We start from the raw sequence: 19,709 nt of genomic DNA on the forward strand, positions 1-19,709 counted from the left end.
ATTTTTTCAGTGCAAAAAGGTCAAAATATCAAAAAGGTGAAAAAATGCAAACTTTTTCATTATGACAATGTTAATTTTATTAATTCTAAATAATGTAAATTTGTATTTAATACCATGGTTCATTTCGATAAAAAATTATAGAGGGAAAAGCGATTTATGTGCAATTTGCATTCTCAGTGCAAAAAGGTCATATTAAATACACCGTAGCACCGAAAGGAGCATATAGACCCCAAAATTTTGTTTTGAATTTTGGTTTAGATATGTGTGTAGATATATAAAAAATACTTTAGAAAAAAACTTAGAGACTTTTAATCGCAGAATCCAACGTCCTTAAAGTATTGTAAGGTAAACTAGACTTTGACCCGTGCGTGCACGGGTTGACATTGCACATCAGACATTTACGAAATAGGTACATCGACACACCTTATTATTGGCATTTACAAAACAAAGCTATAAGCCTACAATGAAGCTATAAATTTCACTACACTTTCCTTAGTTTCATTAATCTAACCGTGTCTCGGGAAAGGCACTCACCACAGTTAGAATGCCTCCCTTATACCCGTAATGTCGCAGAAAATTTCAGAATCGCTCCGGAACGATTTTGGAGAATTCAAAGTTAATGAAGTTGCCTTGAAATTAACAGTCAAATTCATCACAACAAACCTTTTTGAGAATGCAAATACCTTTCAACTAAAACATTTAATCCATAGAATGAAAGAATTCAATACCTTTTCACCAACGTACATGTATTTTCTTCGTTAAACTTGGTCCGTAGGACATTATTCATTTTTACGATAAAACATATTTTATCTTCACTCTCCTAACAAATATAATGTAACTTTTTTGCATGTAATCAAATATTTTTTGTCATCACGAAGACAAAAGTAAGTACTTAGTTGAAATGTGTATTTGTTATTTTTACTTTCTCTCATAAGCAATCATTATTATATATGAACAGAATATATAGCAAAAGTCCAATGAAAATTTACCCGTATTTGTATTTCTTCATGCAGATGTGATATTGTGGAAACATAAACTAAAGATCCCGTTAGCGTGAATGTATTGCGCAAGCGCAAGATTGTAAAATCCAAAAAATCCAGGTGATTTCCGGGATTTTTGAGGAATTTTCGTTTATTATGAATTACCGAAGCTTAACTGAGAAAAAATAAAAATAAAGTGGTAATCTTCAAGTACCAATGATGTTTAAAATATATAAAACAAAAGACAGTATTCTTCCGATTTCTCGGTATTAAAGACCAAAAATTCGAGTCTATTATTTTAATACAGTAGTATAGATAACAGAATTCATCAGCCCGATCACTTGAGAGCAATCTACTTATCACAGGCTTTGGGATTTCCTACTGGTTAAAGTTATTTACAAACTCTGAAAGCAAAATTGTATCTGTTTTATATAAGTTTTTGGTCTTGCAATATCAAAGGGGAAATATGTCAAACTCTTGGATTGTAGGTGTTAAAATATTTTAGATATGTGTGGTTTTTCAAATATTTGGTATGAACATAATATTGTAAATGTAAAGAGGATTTCTACAATTGTAAAACAAAGGTTACAAGACCAATATATCCAAAAATGGTCTAGTGACATTAATGACTCGTCAAAAGGGCAAATTTACAAGATTTTTAAGAAAAATTTTAATTATGAAAATTACATTAAAATATTGCCACTTAGGCTCAGAAAGGTTTTTATGAAATTTAGAACTTCAAATCACCATCTCCCAGTGGAGACTGGGAGATACATGTATTACAATACACCTTTAAACCAAAGAGTGTGTAAACTGTGTAATTCTGGTCAAATTGCTGACGAATTTCATTATATTCTGGAATGTAACGAACTATTGACATTTAGACGTAAATATCTTGATGAAAAATACTGGTCAGCGCCAAATACTATTAAGTTTTGTGAACTTATGTCTTGTTCAAATGCTACAAACCTGAAAAAATTATGTTATTTTATTATCAAAATATACAGTTTGATATTATAGTCTGTCCTCCATTATTATACTTTTTCCTATCTTCATTGTATATATTGTATATTTATGCTTATTTACTATTTATTTACTACTTATCTATGCATTTATACAAAGTACCTCTGACTTTTGAACTGTATATAATGATTGACCTCATGTACCATTCCATGGTGTGAGCGAAATAAACTGAATTGAAAATTGAACTGGGAAAATACGACATTAAAATAAATATACAATAGACACCTTCACAATAATCGAGGTACTGTTGGAATACTTTGCAGACGTTTTAGTAGGTAAATAATTAAATGACGTAAATGAAACAATTGATGTTACGTCATACTTCATCAAACGATGTCGTTTTGCCCTGCGAAAGATTAAAAACAAGCTGATGTTGATGAAAACAATTATAATATCCTGCTTAAAACAAAAAGTAAGCAGTTACAAGTGTTCTTAAATAGAAGTATCATGCTCAATACATAGTGGCAAAAGTCTATTTACCGAGGCCGGGATTCCAAAAATATTGTATTAAAAATAAATAGTGTTTAACTTTGTTTTGGATTACAAATAAAAGGAATAAAAATGAAACTGATAGTTTATAAAAAGAAAAACTAATATACCAGTATTCCCAATCTCATGTTTTAAGAGATTTGGATGGCTATAACCATTTTTATACTATGATAATAAGTATAAAGATATAGGAAAACGTTCAAATTTTACAGCCCTAAATCTCTGAATTTTTTTTCATCAATGAGACAGTTAATGGGGTAAATGCCATACGCAAATTCTAAGCAAGATCTTTGGACCATCCCGCTACTTTTAACAAACTTAATAATAAGCCAAGCAATGTACAGTTCCGTGATCAAGAAAACACAAGGGTTATTTAAATTGTAAATTATAAAGTAGAAACCAAGTGTTTTGTAAAGATGTGTGGACATTAAATGAAATTCTTTGTAAGAGCATATTTTAATTAATATTTTGGGGGAGGGTACTGGTTAGGGGGATAGGCGGGATCGCCAAACATGGACTGAGAGGGTTGGCTGTATCCTGGCCCTAATCCTGGACCATATCCTGGTGGAGGCGGTGCTCCATAGCCATAACCTGCAGGCGGGGCTGTTAAATGAGAAAAACAGTTTTAATTAAGGTAGCATAAAATTACACTTTTAGACACCACAGTTTCTGTTATTTTTAATTTTTTCTTCGGCAAATACTCAGATGATCTATATATGATGAAAGTGTTAACATAACATTATCACTTTATATGGCGTTATAGAAAAAAAAACTAATGTATAGTTGCAAGTGATTTAAATTGATAGAAATTATTAAAGATATGTGAGAATAAGATTCAATTAGATCTTAATCAACGGAATATATAAAATGATTATTTTTTTTAAAGAAATACACGATAACATACGAGGGTGCTGAATTGTGTTGACATTATGGGCATTAGTCACTGTAGCCCCTCCCCCTTGCTTCGTGACCACGCGGTTCCTCTGGTTATTTTTAGCGGCACAGATACACACGACGACTACAGCCACTACGATAAGGAACACTATTCCCCCAACGGCCGCACCAACGTATGTACCCACACTGAAACAAAGAGCGCAGTTATAGTTAAAATTGTATATGTCATATAAATAAATAAGATAATTGTTAAGCATTTAGAACATTCACGTGTATTTTAAAGAAAAATGAGCTGCAATATTCTAGTCAAAATTTATAATATACCATTAAAATTACAAATACAATAGGGTTTATAAAGGACTGCGAATGATAGCATTGTCTAGCCTTCTAACTAAAAGTCATTTTTTGAAAGCTGTCTAATTAAAGTAATTTTTTTTATGATAATGTACACATTTATGTAAAATTTCATTAAATATAAATAATTGGTCAAACAAAGAGAGATAAAATAGATCATTTCATAATAGAAAATAACGGAAAACGAAAATGTTTTTAAAACATCTCCCCCCCCCCCCCCCCCCCCCCCCCCCCCGTGAAACAAAATTCCTTTTGAGGGGTTTTAATCATTGTTATTTAGGATATTTTTACCAAAGGGTTTGTTGTTTCACGGGGGGGGGGGGGGGGGGGGGCATATGTCTACAGACCAAAATAAATTCCAAAAAAAGAATTTTGCTTTGTAAATTTTCGATAAAAAATTAACAGATATGAAGCTGAAATAAGTAATCTGATTACAAATTTTATTTTGATATAAATTGATTAGGGTTTGATTAGACTTTTCAGTAGAAAACTTAGTTATCTGACATCTGAATAGTTATCTGAATATCTGACAGAAATTCCGAAATATTTGGATGTAAAATGTAGGCGGGAAACGGGGTTAGCGTTCGCAGTTCTTTATGTTTACCATGTTTTGTGGAACAAGCTGTGATTGAATTGTCATCCCATAAAAAAGAAATTAGTTTACTCTATACTCCTAAGTAGAAAACACTTTTACTGGTACATTTTTTAAAATATTCATAATCATAAAGATTTGAATTGTAGCATCATATGATATACCGTTTTTGCTGCTAAAAAAATTAACAACACCTAATTGATAGAAGGTCCATAAGACACGTTAAATGTGAATACAATTACCAACCTGCTGTAGCTGTAATAGTAGTAAGAGTAGCAGTAGTAGCTGTAATAATAGTAATAACAGGCAGCAGACGTCAGACCAGGAAGACCTGCAAAAAATGTACTTTATTTATTGATTCAGAAATATATTGATGTTTGCTTGCCTTTCTAAGCTTTAATTATCGCAAAACTGGTTTGAAAGTATACACTTCAGCCGATCTAGCGCTGCGTTGAGAGACAACATTATTTGATTGAACAGTTAAACATGTCGAGTCAGGGGTTACAGTTTATAGAAGAAGCGATTTAATTGGCCGATTGAGTACCTGCCCACTCTTACCTGCTTACGCAGTATTGCTAATGTATGCACAAGCCGCCAGCTGGGACGTTTAATTCTTTTTGATGACTGCAAAACTAAATAACTGCAATAATTGACCAAGTGTTCTAACAATAATTGTCTCTTGTTTTTCTTATGGTGTAAATAATTGTCAAAAACACACTGTTTAAACAGGTTTCCCATTTCATTTTTCAGCACAATGCTTCACCGATAAATTTAATCTATTATAACACATCAATTCAAGTTGGGACAATAATTTTTTATGACTTATTTCAAAAATTCACCATAGATAATAACAATAACTATAATATGAATTGAATTTTAATGAACGTCAATCGATCAATGCAACACTTACTTCTACAAGTGTGCAGAAGTTTTCAAACATAGGCAAGACTTAAAATTTACGGCACGAACGAGTTCAGTATTGGACTTATCTGTTATTAATATTATTTTGTAACTCAGTCAGTTTGTAGAAACATTAATTTTATTCCATGTACCTCAATATTCATTAGACAATATTTACTACTGAAAAACGTAACCTTTTTAAAGAATAAAAATTCCACTTATCGAAATCAGTAATATATGACAGTGAAAAAATACATTATAAGAAAACGTGTACAAAAATGATAAAATCATAACAACACTAAGCTAAGGGACAGACAAAACCAAACGCTCCCTTAGGAGCAACAATGAGTCATGAAGCGTAAATATGCTATACATTTTGATTTAAGATTGATTATCAGAAATATGCATGTAATTTTTATGTTAGATTGATCTACGTTAAATTTTCTGACTAATGACTCATGACTAATTTTATGACTAATGACTCATGGCTATTTCTAGAAACTAATGGATCATGGCTAATTTTATTACTAATGGATCATGGCCAATTTTATAACTAATGGATCTTGGCTAATCTAATAACTATTGGCTCATGATTAATTTTATGAGTAATGACTCATGACTAATGTTAATGTATATTACAATAAACAAATTGATAACATAAATCAATTTAGTGTTCGACAATACTGTTAGATATGAAGGAACCAAAGTTCACGATTTTGAAACATAATATTACATTTAGGATCAAATAATTATGTTAAATAAACATATTGACACAAAGCTTAAAATTGTTCATTTACAATGTGTTTTTATTATTTTTGTTCTTATTGACTACGTACCATTTATAAGATTTAAATCAGATTTCGATTTGATTGAAAACATCGGTCCATATAATGTAAATCAGAGCATTGTGTGTCTCAAACCTTTTTATAATAAGATATAAAATAGTCCTCGCCTAATGTTTAAAATGTTAAGCCAATGTCAAAACCCTTAAAGAAACCATAACAGCTTTATTTTAAACATACACCGCACCTTGCTTCTTTCAGGAACTTGAATTTTAAACAAAGTAACCTTTGAAATTTGAAATCCACATTGATTTATAAAAAAAAAAAAATATTTTCAGAGATTTCTTAACTTAATATTCAGTATAGTTGGGAATTTTACCAGTCAAGTGCGGTTCTACATATCCATATGAAAAAAATATATTATTCTATATTTTTTTTAGATTCCTTTTATTCTCCTTTTACAAAAAGTTAATAATTAGATATATATGTTTAAGATATAATATTGTATACATATTGATCGAAACATACGAAAATGACTTACAAAGTATTGTGATAATCAATTCCAGAATCAGTTTCTTCATTTTTGCGATAGGGTGTTGTAATGACGGGACGAAATAGACCTTCCGTCATAAAATCACTGCGTATTTAAATTCAATTGGATTTTAAAAATTTCAAAGGTTATTTTTAATGATGTGCAGTCGCAATGAAGTTTCCAATAAGGAGTATATCTAAACTCATTGGAACAGGGATATTGAAGTGTTCTATAGGCACATACCCGAACGAAGGAATACTTACCGAAAGAAACGTTATTAAGGGATTTAAATCTTTTGAACTGTTTCTAAATGAATGTGTCATTTATGTTTACTTTAGCTCCTTTTTGTTTTCCCTATCTTTCTTAGTTGTCATTGATTCTGTTGGTCCTGTAATAATGTTGCTTAGTTTTTTGTGGGTGTTTTCATGAATGCTTTCTAAAGATTTTAACTCTTTTTACAGTTAATATGTACCACTTCTAGAAAGCGGGACACTACATATTCAAAGTATACACATATTGTAAACAAGCTCACTCTCCATCAACTTTTATCAAAAATTACTTGTTCACTAGGTATCGTTATAAAAATATAGGTGTGTTGTGTCCGAAGTTACCTTCCCAACCCGAACAGTCCATCAAAGATTTCATTTTACCATTGATATTAACAAATCTTTGATTTTTTTTGTTTAAATATACATTCAACATACAAACCTGTGTATCTAAAATAAGATATTAGTCAATCAGAATGCAGGATAGGTGTAATAGTTGATTCCTCCATGTATAGAAGGTTCTTAGGAAAATAATACGCGAATCTCACCGTGTAGTAAATACACAGTGAGCAAACACTGTTTGCCGAATTATAAATTTTAATTTCTTATTTGAAACTGTTATCTTTTTATCGAGTCCGTGCTTTTAAAAGAATTTAAATTTCGTTTGATCACAAATTAATCCATTCCTATATACCTTGTATTGTAGCCTTGTATGTCAGCTCTGATATGCGTGTTTTGGACTAGATGATACATCATCCGGAAACAGGGTTGTTCGATCCTCCTGGGCTGAATAGATTTTCTGCCTCTGTCCTTCTTTCAAAAACATATTGCATTCAAAAACCTATATTCCCCGTTGCCCTTGTATGTAAGAAGACAAATTTTATTGGGGGGGGGGGGGGGGGCGAGCGAGCGAGCGAGAGAGAGAGAGAGAGAGAGAGAGAGAGAGAGAGAGAGAGAGAGAGAGAGATTGTATAAAATAATATAACGAAGTTAACATTGTATGGCACATCTTAAAATTTTCATTTTACGCTAAAAGCTGAAAAACAAATATTAAAAAATATTGCAAAAAACTATGTCCAAGCAAGGGAGGTCATCCATGAAACAGTTGTGTATTTGGAATAATAGCACACTTTCATTATAAAACAAATGTACAAAACAATGGCACATTTCTCTGTCAGACCTATTTGCACTCTATTATCTTAGAAAAATAAAGATAAATCATACCCTTCATTTACTCGGGGCAGAAAAAAAAAATCGAGGCAAATTTACAGCATGTCTTGATAAATTCGAAACCTATATTTGAAAGATATTTGTTTGTTCCTTGTGCAATTTAGCCTTAAATCATTCAAAAATGTATGTTTGTCTTGTATAACGTGTGTTTCTTTCATAGTAAGCATCTGAAATTTTAGACATAACCATTAAATATGTTCAGACTTTCTGTACATCGAATTACATTAACGGTGACGTCATCTTATTCTGAATAAGCGAATTTTGTCGGTTGGTACCAGTATTAACAGATCATTCCATATGGAAGGTTCTCGGCATATTAGCAAACGAATCTTGAATACTGGTTAATACACAGGAATCAAGCGGGACTTGCCTAATGATGGAAGGATTTAAAAGTCGTTCCCCAGAAAATGTTCTCTTACTCTAAGCAAAATTTCGATTTATCACAAAATAACAACTATGAATAATCGCAAAACATTAAGCGATCATTTTAAAAGATTATGGGATTTCTCCCCGACAAGTATGAAAAAGGAATACAGACTTTATAAAAATAACGAGATACAAAGACGGATGCAGTTGAATTTATAATCAACAAGACATAAACAAACACGCGATGTAAAAGTGATAAATGTCTAAATAAGACACATGAGAATATCAAAACAGACATCACATAAAATATATATCAACCTCCAAAAATATCTTCTAAAAATATAGTGTAGCGTACTCCTCTAGTAAATAGATCAAAAATGGTCACGTGGTATTGAGGAGCCACGCTGATTGGTTTAAATATTATCTTACCCTGATCGTATTAAATTTAGAATCTTGAACCAGAGATAACACCAGTTAATTACCTAACCGTCATATGCCCAAATAGGAGACCTAACAAATGTAAACAAGTATCATATGTGATAAAAACAAGAAGAAAAACACATGTCACATAAAAGGTATTATAATTAAACATAATAATAACTACTTGATTTATAGTTATGATCTATGAAATCAGCATGTATTTGATGACTGAACAAAAATGTCTAATGTGATATAAGTTTATTTGAAACAATGAATTAGGTACATTACATCGGAGTACAATTGTCACATAGCTAAATTTGACTTGTATCAGGATCGTAGAGATGGCATCTCCAAACAAACGTCATCTGATCCGTAGGGAGGATGAGCGCAATCAAGGAATGAACAGCTAAAAAAGGATGTCTATATCCTTAGTACAAAAAAGGGGGAAAAAAAGCAAAACAGAAGGACCAAATTGATAGCTGACATTAGCTGCATAATCAATGCAATTACAAGAGCAAACTGACAGAAAAACATTCAAACATTCCTGAAAAAAACCTAACATGGAAGAAGTAAAATACAAAAGGCTGGCGATGGGCAAAAAAACGAGTACAATTCATTTCACATACTTCAACATATATACCAGTAATCATCTCATTATAGAACAAGATATTGATTCTGAAGTGTTCATGAAAAAGAAAATGCCCCAGTACTTTTTAAACAGAAGCACCTATTGCAATTGCTTTCATGTTCTACGTTACAGGTTAAATTTCTCATCTTTTCTATGGTACTTCCAATGGATGCTACTTACACCAAAGGCATACAACTCGTCAAACGACACCCTCCTTCCTTCGTTTCACTTCCATTAGTTGTGTTGTTTTTAACAAAATTTTTCATGTTATAAATCAATACTTTATCCGTCTATGAATATCAATTTGATTTATGTGAAAATGTCCAATAGCAAAGGTATAACGAAAATGTTAGATGAATTAACGTTTATCTGAGAAGGAAGCTAATTAGAAGTAGAAGGACAAACGATAAATCTTTCTTTGGTATACGATATAAATAAACTTGGGAGCAAGTGGTCTGAAATTACGCTGGGGAGATGGTTACAATAGACAGTGATGGTAACCTAACAACAAAATTTTAGAAAAATTACAGGAGTGCAAATAAGAATTCAAAGAATACAAAGAAAACTTAACTGAAACTCAAGAAGCGGCAGTCGAGGCCCTTCGGAGATCTAACCATAACGAACAGTATTCGAGAAAGTACATATTTAAAATCATTAATCTTAAGGAAACAGAGAAGGAAAATACAAGGGAAAAACTGAAAACTTTTATTAAGGAAAACGCGGGAGTCGGTCTAAACGACCAAGAAATCGTAGCAGCACATAGAATCCCAGGGAAAAGGTAGACCGATTTTGATTAAAGTTATCAACACTGATGTCATGTCCAGGGTCATGAAAAAAGGTCCGCGGTCAAAGATAACGGATTCCGACTAGTGGATGAGGTCACAAAAGCCAATGTGAGTCTAATCAAGCGTCTCTCAGAGCACAAAGTATCGAAAGTGCCCGATATTTTAATGGTTTGGTCTACGTGAAAATTTAAAGTAGGTGACAAGAGAATGAAGCTTGACATCACTGACAATTTTAAAAGAAAGTAGAAAAAAAGCTGCGCGATAAACCGTATAATGTGCTCCGAAAAATATCTTCCATTTAACGGGGATGTCTACACCAAATAAGTGTAGGAGATTTTTGTTGCATGCATTTGTTACTAATAATAGGCACAGTATTCAACAATAATAGACCTCAAAGTACAGTACTCTATTTTAAAGAGAATTTTTAAAATATCAGTCTGCTTCCAGATAACCCCTTATATGTCAAATTTTTAAACATTTCTGTTTTAAAACTCTAATGAAAGTGAAATGTTATAAAGTTTGAAAATAAAAAAACAAAATAATCATGAATGAAGTTTGTATGATTTTTATTGAAATCCACATAAATATGAAACTAAAATATTAAAAAATTCTTTTAAGGCAAACTGCTGGATGAAATCCCACAAAAATCTGGAAATAGAAACAATATTCGTTGGTTAATGAGATGGAAAAAAGAAATTGAATGAAATTGAAAAATTAAAAAAAATAATGAATTATTTCAAAAATCTTGGTTTGAAAGATCCTGTTTAAGAGTTGTCTTTCTTGCTTTTACTTCTTCTCAAATATCTTTGGACCAGTTTTCTAATTTAAAAAAAAAATCAGGAAGAAAAAATGAAAAAAAAGTAAAAGTATATGCTAAAATGTAGGAATAAGGCTAGTAGTGCTTATGATAATATTTGAATCTGAAAAATTATATTTTTGAAGAATGCATTTTATTTAACTCTTTAAAACAAAATGTTAGTAGTTACATTGCCTTTTACTTTTTTATATATTACAATACACATTATAAACAACCATATGCATACTTATACATACATTAGATGTCCATAGTGATACACATGTACGTGGTAATTAAAAACATGCTTTTTTTCAAGGTTCTGTCGTTCGCTCATTTGGATCGCAAATCCAGATTCCACTGCTATTGCTAGCCTACCTAGCTGTATCTATTTTAATTAAAATACATTAGTTAAGTTTCAAACTTTCAATTCAATGCAAGTCTTATTCTGCAAATGTTTTAAATTTGGGAAGTTGGAATCAATAAATACAAGAGATGGTACTACAGAACTTTAGTTTTATATTAAATAGTTAAACATGCATATAGGGTTCAGGTTAAAATCATCTGCTCACCCTTATCGATAATCCGTCACATATTTATGATCGTCTGTTGCAGATGACATGACAAATATGTTTTGCCATTAGCAGGGAAACAGTATTTTATTTCGATTTCACGTTTTCTCTACGTAACAGCTGATAATCAATGTTAGTTGAAAGCTTTAATCACGAAGGGAATTGATATGTATTTTCTAAGCGTTTAGGTGATTTCATTCTTATCTCATCTCCCTCGTTAGAAGAGTTCAATAGAACGGTGTATAGCTATTTTGTACCACGACATAATGCTATCAATCCGGAACAAAATGGCGTTTCAAACGGATGTCAGACACATTGTGACGATGTAGCCTTCCACCTTAAGTTTACTTTAATTTTGCTGTGGTCAATAAAACTTCCGGTTTAGAGTCAGGATGTAAACCATCTCCAAGGACTCCCATCCCTGCCCATAAACTGTGGTAAGACCAACACAGACTGTCTAAAAGTCACAATTCTTTCCAGACCACCAAACATGTTTTAATGTACCTCCAATCATAAATGTTTTCGTTCTCAAAAATCTTAGCGAACAGAATAGAGCATTGGGTTAGAGCGTTCGGTACGAATCTGTTAGTCGTTATTTCATCTGATTTGGCTTTAGAGCAAGCTTTGATCCGAAGCATTAAGACTACAGGTGGAATTACCAGAGGACGAGAAATCAGTGAAAGCCAGAGAGCACTCTGGATTTTATCTATGCCTGGTTGTGCTGAGGTAAACAATGCTATGATGTCATTTACAGGGACAATATTATGTTCGTCGGATCAGCATAAAGAAAATGATGTAAGTCGTCAAAAGAGGGAATCTAAAGATACAATGATATTTGCTTCCATTCTTGAGGAGAGAAACCCCTTTGTTGAAGAATAAGCCCGGGTTTGGGAAACATAGAAACGGGTGCTGCAGCAACACCAGGTGTTAATGCGGACAGAGCTAAAGACATTGGACTGAGGATATTACAATCAATGGACGGTAAATGCGTGTTGGATTTCACTTGCAAAAAGAAATACCAAGCTATCACACTTTAAGACAAACCAGTTTGTGTGGATGCAAAACCTGAAATTGCAAAAATCGACCCTCATTTGCTTCGATGTTCGATGTTTGATTCGTCCGGATTTATGAGGTTACTCTAGCCGACGCGATTTGGAATCTCGGATACTGCAACACTGAGTTTACAGATATTGTTTACAGATATGTTGTTGATCACTAATGCATAAAATACATTGGAAAAGTGGGTTAACATTCGAATTACAGCCCCTGAAACCTGCTACAACACCTCTAAAACGAACCGTACCTTTCCGTGCAAGAAACGAACCGTACCGTTCACAAAGCGTACCGTACCATTCAAAAAATGAACCGTACCGTTCACAAAGCGAACCATACCGTTCACAAAACGAACCGTACCGTGCAAAAAGCGTGCAAGATAATTTATGCAAGACCCGCCTCCAGACGGACAAAAAAGCGTACCGTACCGTGAAATAAGCATGCAACTTCCATATACGGCTTATTGACCTAATGTCTTTCGATGAATACGGACGGAGATTATCGCTGACCAGATAAATTATTTTGCTGGTTTTTTTTTTATATGGGATTAGAAAAGTTACTAAGATTTAAAACAGTTACAAAAAATATTTTAATTTAATTTCCTTTCTTAGACCGTAATCATTTCTTTAGTTTTCGACAAAACTTGCATCGCCGATTTCTGAAACATTGTAAACTATCAATTTTACACTATTTTGATTGTTTTTTTTTTTTTAAATGTTTGAAACATTGGGTACATACTGGAGGTTACATAGCTTTAACTGAATCTCAGGAGAGAGAGAGAGAGAGAGAGAGAGAGAGAGAGAGAGAGAGAGAGAGAGAGAGATCGTTACCTGAGACGTTAAAAAAAATAGCGTATGTTTAGAAATAAATACATTATGGCTAAACAAGGGTTGAAATATATATAATTTTATATCCTTTTCAAATTAAAAAAAAAGAATGCCGACTTAAGTTACGCAGACCTAGAAAATTGTCGGGGGCTTTCAACGTGAAGTTATAATTTTTTGTGATCTGAAATCGTGAATGGGTACCTTTCAATTTATTTGTTCTTAGATAAATTCAAATTAATTTACCAAATATATTAATCAATTGATATTATCAACATTCAAGTCAATCTAAGTGATGTGCTTTGTTGGGAGTTGATTTTAATCAACTCTCCTATGCACGTACTCGGGCAAACCGAAAGTGAAACAGTGTTTGGACCTAAGCACAAATCAATACCGCTGACAATACTTAGTTCTTGAAAATAATCGATAAAATTTAATTCGATGCAATGTATTCTGAAGCATTGTTTTTCAAGAAAACTTATTTATTAATACCATGAAAATAGTAAGATTTTAAATGGTACAAACAGTTAAGATATATTTTATAGTCGTATGTATTCATACGCTTGACTTCAATGTACTAGTCTCATTCAACCAGACGCTCGGCTGTCTCCGTTAATATCCGACCAAATAGAGAGTCTCTCTTGCTTGTCGGCGATAAACGGAGACAGTCGAGCGTTTGGTTGAACAAAACTAGAGTTAAATCTTGCCTGGATCCATACAATTTCTCAGAAATATTTCGATTACTAATACTTTACTACTTGCCGTGCAAAATCACATATCGCTGATTTTAAAATAAATGATAATCGATAAAATCAATTCCCGTCAGTACTTCAGTACTTTGATTTTCTAAACAGACGTGATGTTGAAACTGGCGATCCGAATAAAATGTCGGGAGCTTGCCTTACCGTCTTATTTTCTGTTATTGGAAAAACCCTTTTGATAGAACACCTTTTGATTTGTTAATTAATTTACAACTAAACCTTAAACCAATTAAAAAATGAGAAAAGAAAACATTTCAGATCATGTTTTAAATATATGTGGATGTGCTGTAGTAAATGACGACCACATATTACCGGTGACTCGAGTGATTTGTACTTCACCTATTTATGTAGCAATGAATAAACTAAAAAATCAGTCTTATATGATAAATTATAGATAAATACATGTCCAAAATGTTATATTTGGACGCGAGAGGCCGGTATTAATACCTTTCCTCTGATGCTTATTAGGTAACGCATCACAATCTGTCGTGTCTGTATATATCTTAAGCCCCTTTCACAATTGGCGCACGACCACTTTACACCACTTTGCGATCGAAAATTTAGAGCTTCGCACGAGCTCTCGCATACGTTGCACGAGCTCTAGCATTCGTTTTACTGGTCGCATCAAGTCTCCTCTGAACAGTGGACATGCATACTATTCAGACGCGACCAAACGCAATCCAAATTATCGCAGTGCAACGCACGAGCATTAGTACGAACGATTTACAACGTTTTGTGTACTCGCAAGAGTGATGGACGATTTATAAAGATCGTAAGATAAATCGCTGGTGTTTATGCGTCTGTTTTGAGACCGTGAGACTGTTGCTCAACGTGTCTCATGTAATATTGCAACGTTTTACTATCATTGCACGACTTATTAGCCTCAATATGCCATGCTTTGCTACTAATATAAATACCCTGTATAAGTATCTCTGTTTCAGAACAGAATTTACAATATACATTTATTGCATAATGGGGAGGGAAATACATGTATGAAGATTTATTCCCTACAAAAAAATCATTTCCCGAGGGCTTTGCCCGAGAGAAATTTGTTTTTTCTGGGGAATAAATCTTCATATTCCCTGAACATTAATGCAATAAACGTTTAATTATACTAAGCAACATATGATTACATAAAATACGTTGATTTCTAATAATGTTTGGCTTTTCAACAGTCGCAACATTAAGGTCAAGATCTAGTAAATCAAAGGTGCCTACAAGTTTATAACATTCAAGATATAAAGTCTTTTAATGATGCTTCATAACAATATTTTTGTTTCATAGGATGTACCGGGGCTTAATTTATTGGTAAATACAATGAAAAATCATCTTTTAAACATTCAATTTCTATGAAATATGAAGGATTAAAGTAACAAATATCAGAGTTTTGTCCATTTTTCTGCTTCGATTCTGCATGATTCTGCTTCGACCACAATTCCACAAGGACAGGTATTAGCCACAGAGAGCATTTAACAGTCTCAATCGCTGCTGTCGGGGCAATATTGCACATTAACAACATGGACATATACACTTACCAAAGTGCCTTCCAGGACTGCTACCCAGCACCAGCCAAGAAATCAATGACATAATAAACATCCAATACATTAAATTCCAGCTTATGAACTGAAAATTAATTTTATCCTTTTTAGTCCCCTACCGGTTTTCACCGAAGGGGACTATAGCTTTCCTCTGCGTCCGTCAGTCCGTCCGTCCGTCCGTCCGTCTGTCTGTCCCACTTTTTCCACAGTTTTTTTCTCTATGCGTTTGAGGAATAATATGAAATTTGCTGAACAGCTTCAAAATGTCAAACTACAGATCAAGTTCACCCTTTTGTAGCGTCTGGTTGACATATTTTCGAAAAAAATTAAATTTAATATTCCAAATTTTTTAATGTTCGGGTTCGATATTCTGCTTAACAGTGCCTTGTTTTTACAATTTCCACAAATCGGTACGGGACGTGTATTGCCTATGCAATTAATACTCACAGAATGCTTGTTTAATTTGGTTTCTGTTTCACGCAAAAAAGCAACTTGTTTTAATCTTAGTCAAACTCGCGGCATCTTCGCTAGCCACGGGTTTTCGGTCCACTCCGCTCTCCATAGACCATTGGCAGATCTCATTGCAAAAATCGGTAATGAGATGGTGCTATCTAGCGAGCAACTAGAGTTGCGCCCCTTGCGTATTTACATTTTAATCGAATGAAACAATGGGTAATAATTATTGTGGAAATTGCCATGTCTAGAAATAGATAGTTGAAAACATTACGTACAAGTAAATGAACACATTTATCACTTGGACATAAAGAATTTAGCTAGATTCGGTTATCATTATGGAAAATATTTCATGACAAAATAATATAAAGCGGTGTTCTTTTCATTTATAACAACGGACAACTCTATAATGTGTTGCTATTCAGTATGAAAGGCAATGCATTGGGAGCATTGTGTACAAATACATTATCGTTCATGTCAACAATTGACACATTTAGGATATTCGGACAATTGGACATGGGAACGAAAGCGTCCGGATGGACTCCACTGTACACGCTTCGGCCTAAATACAATTTGAAAACACGTTGACTAGCAAGAATCGGAACATAATTAACAATACTATTAAATAGGAATGGAAATATAACGTAGAGAAAGCAAGGACTTTTTTATTTATAGTGTATGAAGGTACCTGTACCAGGGGGTAAAAAAGTCATTAATATATACATGTATAAGCATTCATGACAAAATAACAGCTACTTGCAGCTGCAGCCAATCATAAAACGGAGCTTGTCACCGATTTTTCGTAATGAGATCTGCCAAAGGTTTATGGGGAGCGAAGTGGACCGAAAACCCTTGGCTAGCGAAGATAAACCCACAGGCATTCATAACTTTACAAAATAATTTTATTTAACTTATGTTAACTTTACCGAATCAATATCACATTAATAACATGTTTGCATTATAAAATGAACAAATCTGTTATAGAGATAAGAAAGAATAATGCTCTAAACCTGTTTTCACAGCAAATTTTATTATAATGTTTCGTTTTCTCACTTTTTATGATTTGAAATCTCGGATAATTATTAAGTTGTACGCAAAAAGGATCACCTGCAAATTATATCCCTTCGCCGAACATTTAACCAACGAAATAAATATTGATATTTACATCATGTATTTCTACCAATCACAAAGGAGATAAAGTGTACAACACGGGTACTGTAATTATAGGTATCACATCGGTAAACGACCAATTAAAATGAACTTAGTCAATTGTACATGTAGTTCTATATACAATATATCATATTTAATTTTTGTCTATTTTCCTTTGCCCAGCTTTATAAATAGTAATACTACTGAGAAGGATATTCCATGTTTTTAGATCACCTGAGCTGAAAGCTCAAATGAACTTTTCTGATCACATTTTGTCCGTCGTCCGTCTGTCATTTTGACATGTTGAACCTTTTCTCTAAAACCTCTTGTCCATTTTCAACCAAATTTGGCACAAAGCATTCCTATAGAAAGGTGAATATAAATTGCAGAAATGAAACGCTAGTTTTTATTCAAACCGGAGAAAACCTTGAAACTGCAAAACAAGAGGACACATCGCTTTCCTGAGCAACAATAGGCATGATAAAATCAGCTTCAGGGAGTCATAATATAAAATATCTATACAACGGGATATAAACCTACATCAAACTCTGAAACCCGTGTGAGGCACAAAAATCGTCATTTGCAACTTCCGCAAAGAAAATGAACGGAATCTGCAAATATATGGAATTATTTTAAGTCCGAGGGGCATAACGCTGTCAAAAATTGAAAGATTGTACCCAAAATCAAACTTTACCTAAGATATTATCATGATAAATCTGTTAATTAAAGGCCTATATTTAGTAAAGTCAAATACTTGCCCCCAATTTTTAAATAATATTGTTTACGAATAAAATTTTTATAAATCATATGACAGAGGATGCCTATCACTTTAATATTGGTTTTAGTCATCATTTCTCATTCGCTGTTTATCTATGACGTCACCTAAATGTCCTTATTCCCGCAATTTTGCAAACAAATGAAAATATTGCCATTTTTTCTTTATATTTTGCATTTGGAAGAATAGAGCGCCGATCTGCTCAAGTGCGATTTTCACATATGGTTTTGTTCACACAAGTATACACATCATACTAGAAAATGGTACGTGAGAAAGCCTGCGCTCGATGTTTCTGAGTCGAAAAACAATCGGAAAACACCAATATTTTGCTACAAAACATCAATTTAATATCAAAAAAGGCCAATCTTCATTACGTTATTTCTACATTATGACGTCCCTGTGGTGATAATCTTTTACACACTTCTTTTCAATATGATTTCAACAATCTTCCACTATATTTTTAAATCTCTTTTAAAACTTTAATTTTGGGGGCGAAAAATGCATGATATCGCACACAGTCCTTTCATCTCAACCTCTGCGAAGAAAATGAACGGAAACTGCAAATAAGCGTAATCTTAATAAGCCCAGGGGGCATAACTGTCGAAAATTGCTTGATCGTACCCTAAATCAAACTTCACACACACACACATATATATATATAATATTTATATATATTATGACGTCATAATCAATTCGGCTACATAATGCTAGCGTTTTATGACGTCACAATAAGAAATATGTATTCGTATGTATGTGTATTTTTGTAACTTAGCAACATGTTGTCAAACTCCTGATGATTTAACGAGGCCGAGTACAGAACGAGTACGCACGCTTTCGCACAGCGTTTCATTTGTATAGTGACGTCATCTTTTTGCTTTGTTGACGCCATGGCATGATATTTTCAACTGCAGATATTCATACCTGTTAACCCTCCCGCATTGTGCGGGAGACTCCCGCAAAACGGTCTAAAAATCTAAGATCTCCCGCATCCAACCTATCTCCCGCGCGGGAGACAAATTTCTCCCGCAATCGTATTTGTCTTCCCCATAACCCCCCCCCCCTCTCCAATTCTGAATCTTTACATGCAAATTTCAACAACCACTGCGGGTTTTTTCTGATTTTCAGCTCAAACATCTGCTGTGTAGCTTGAATATATCAAAATCCATCCAAGTACTGTCTACCGTAATCATAGTATGACGTGTTATAGCCCAGTTTACTTTTTACGATTACTTCCGGTTTTGACTTAAATCAGTTACGTATTTAGTTATGCATAGGCCTTATTAAAAAAATAAGTGAAAGCTTAAAACATCTTGATTTTACTCTGTAACACCAAAGAAAACAATAACAGCCAGTGGTGTCACTTAACAGGTGCACAGGTAAAGCACCCAAGCCACGTGCAGTGAGTCGTGACTAATTCTGTCTGGCCAGCACGGTCGGTAAAAATCAAAGTGAGTTTGGAACACTGAGTGTTTATACAAGCTACCGATAAAGTGAAGCTCGAGGAAAAAGTGTAAAAGCATTTCACGAGAGTTTTTAAAGTTTATAGTACC

General features: G+C 33.3%; 1 protein-coding gene across 1 annotated transcript; it reads right to left on the minus strand.

Moving 5' to 3' along the window:
• Nucleotides 1-2,113: 2,113 nt before the first annotated feature.
• LOC128161382 (uncharacterized) lies at nt 2,114-6,647 on the minus strand. Its single transcript, XM_052824663.1, has 4 exons — nt 6,556-6,647; nt 4,579-4,663; nt 3,397-3,572; nt 2,114-3,095 (listed from the first exon to the last, which is right to left on the minus strand). The coding sequence occupies exons 1-4, from the start codon at nt 6,593-6,595 to the stop codon at nt 2,953-2,955; spliced, it is 444 nt and encodes a 147-aa protein (XP_052680623.1). The 5' UTR covers nt 6,596-6,647; the 3' UTR covers nt 2,114-2,952.
• Nucleotides 6,648-19,709: the final 13,062 nt, after the last annotated feature.

This window comes from Crassostrea angulata, chromosome 8, assembly GCF_025612915.1.
Source record: "Crassostrea angulata isolate pt1a10 chromosome 8, ASM2561291v2, whole genome shotgun sequence".
Classification (NCBI taxonomy): Eukaryota; Metazoa; Mollusca; class Bivalvia; order Ostreida; family Ostreidae; genus Magallana; species Magallana angulata.

Excerpts from the sequence above, each read along its gene's own strand:
- LOC128161382 (XM_052824663.1), bottom strand. The coding sequence starts at position 6,595 with ATGAAGAAACTGATTCTGGAATTGATTATCACAATACTTT. Across the intron at positions 4,664-6,555 it reads ATTGATTATCACAATACTTT|GTCTTCCTGGTCTGACGTCT; the intron begins GTAAGTCATTTT and ends CATTTTTTGCAG. Across the intron at positions 3,573-4,578 it reads TACTATTACAGCTACAGCAG|TGTGGGTACATACGTTGGTG; the intron begins GTTGGTAATTGT and ends TCTTTGTTTCAG.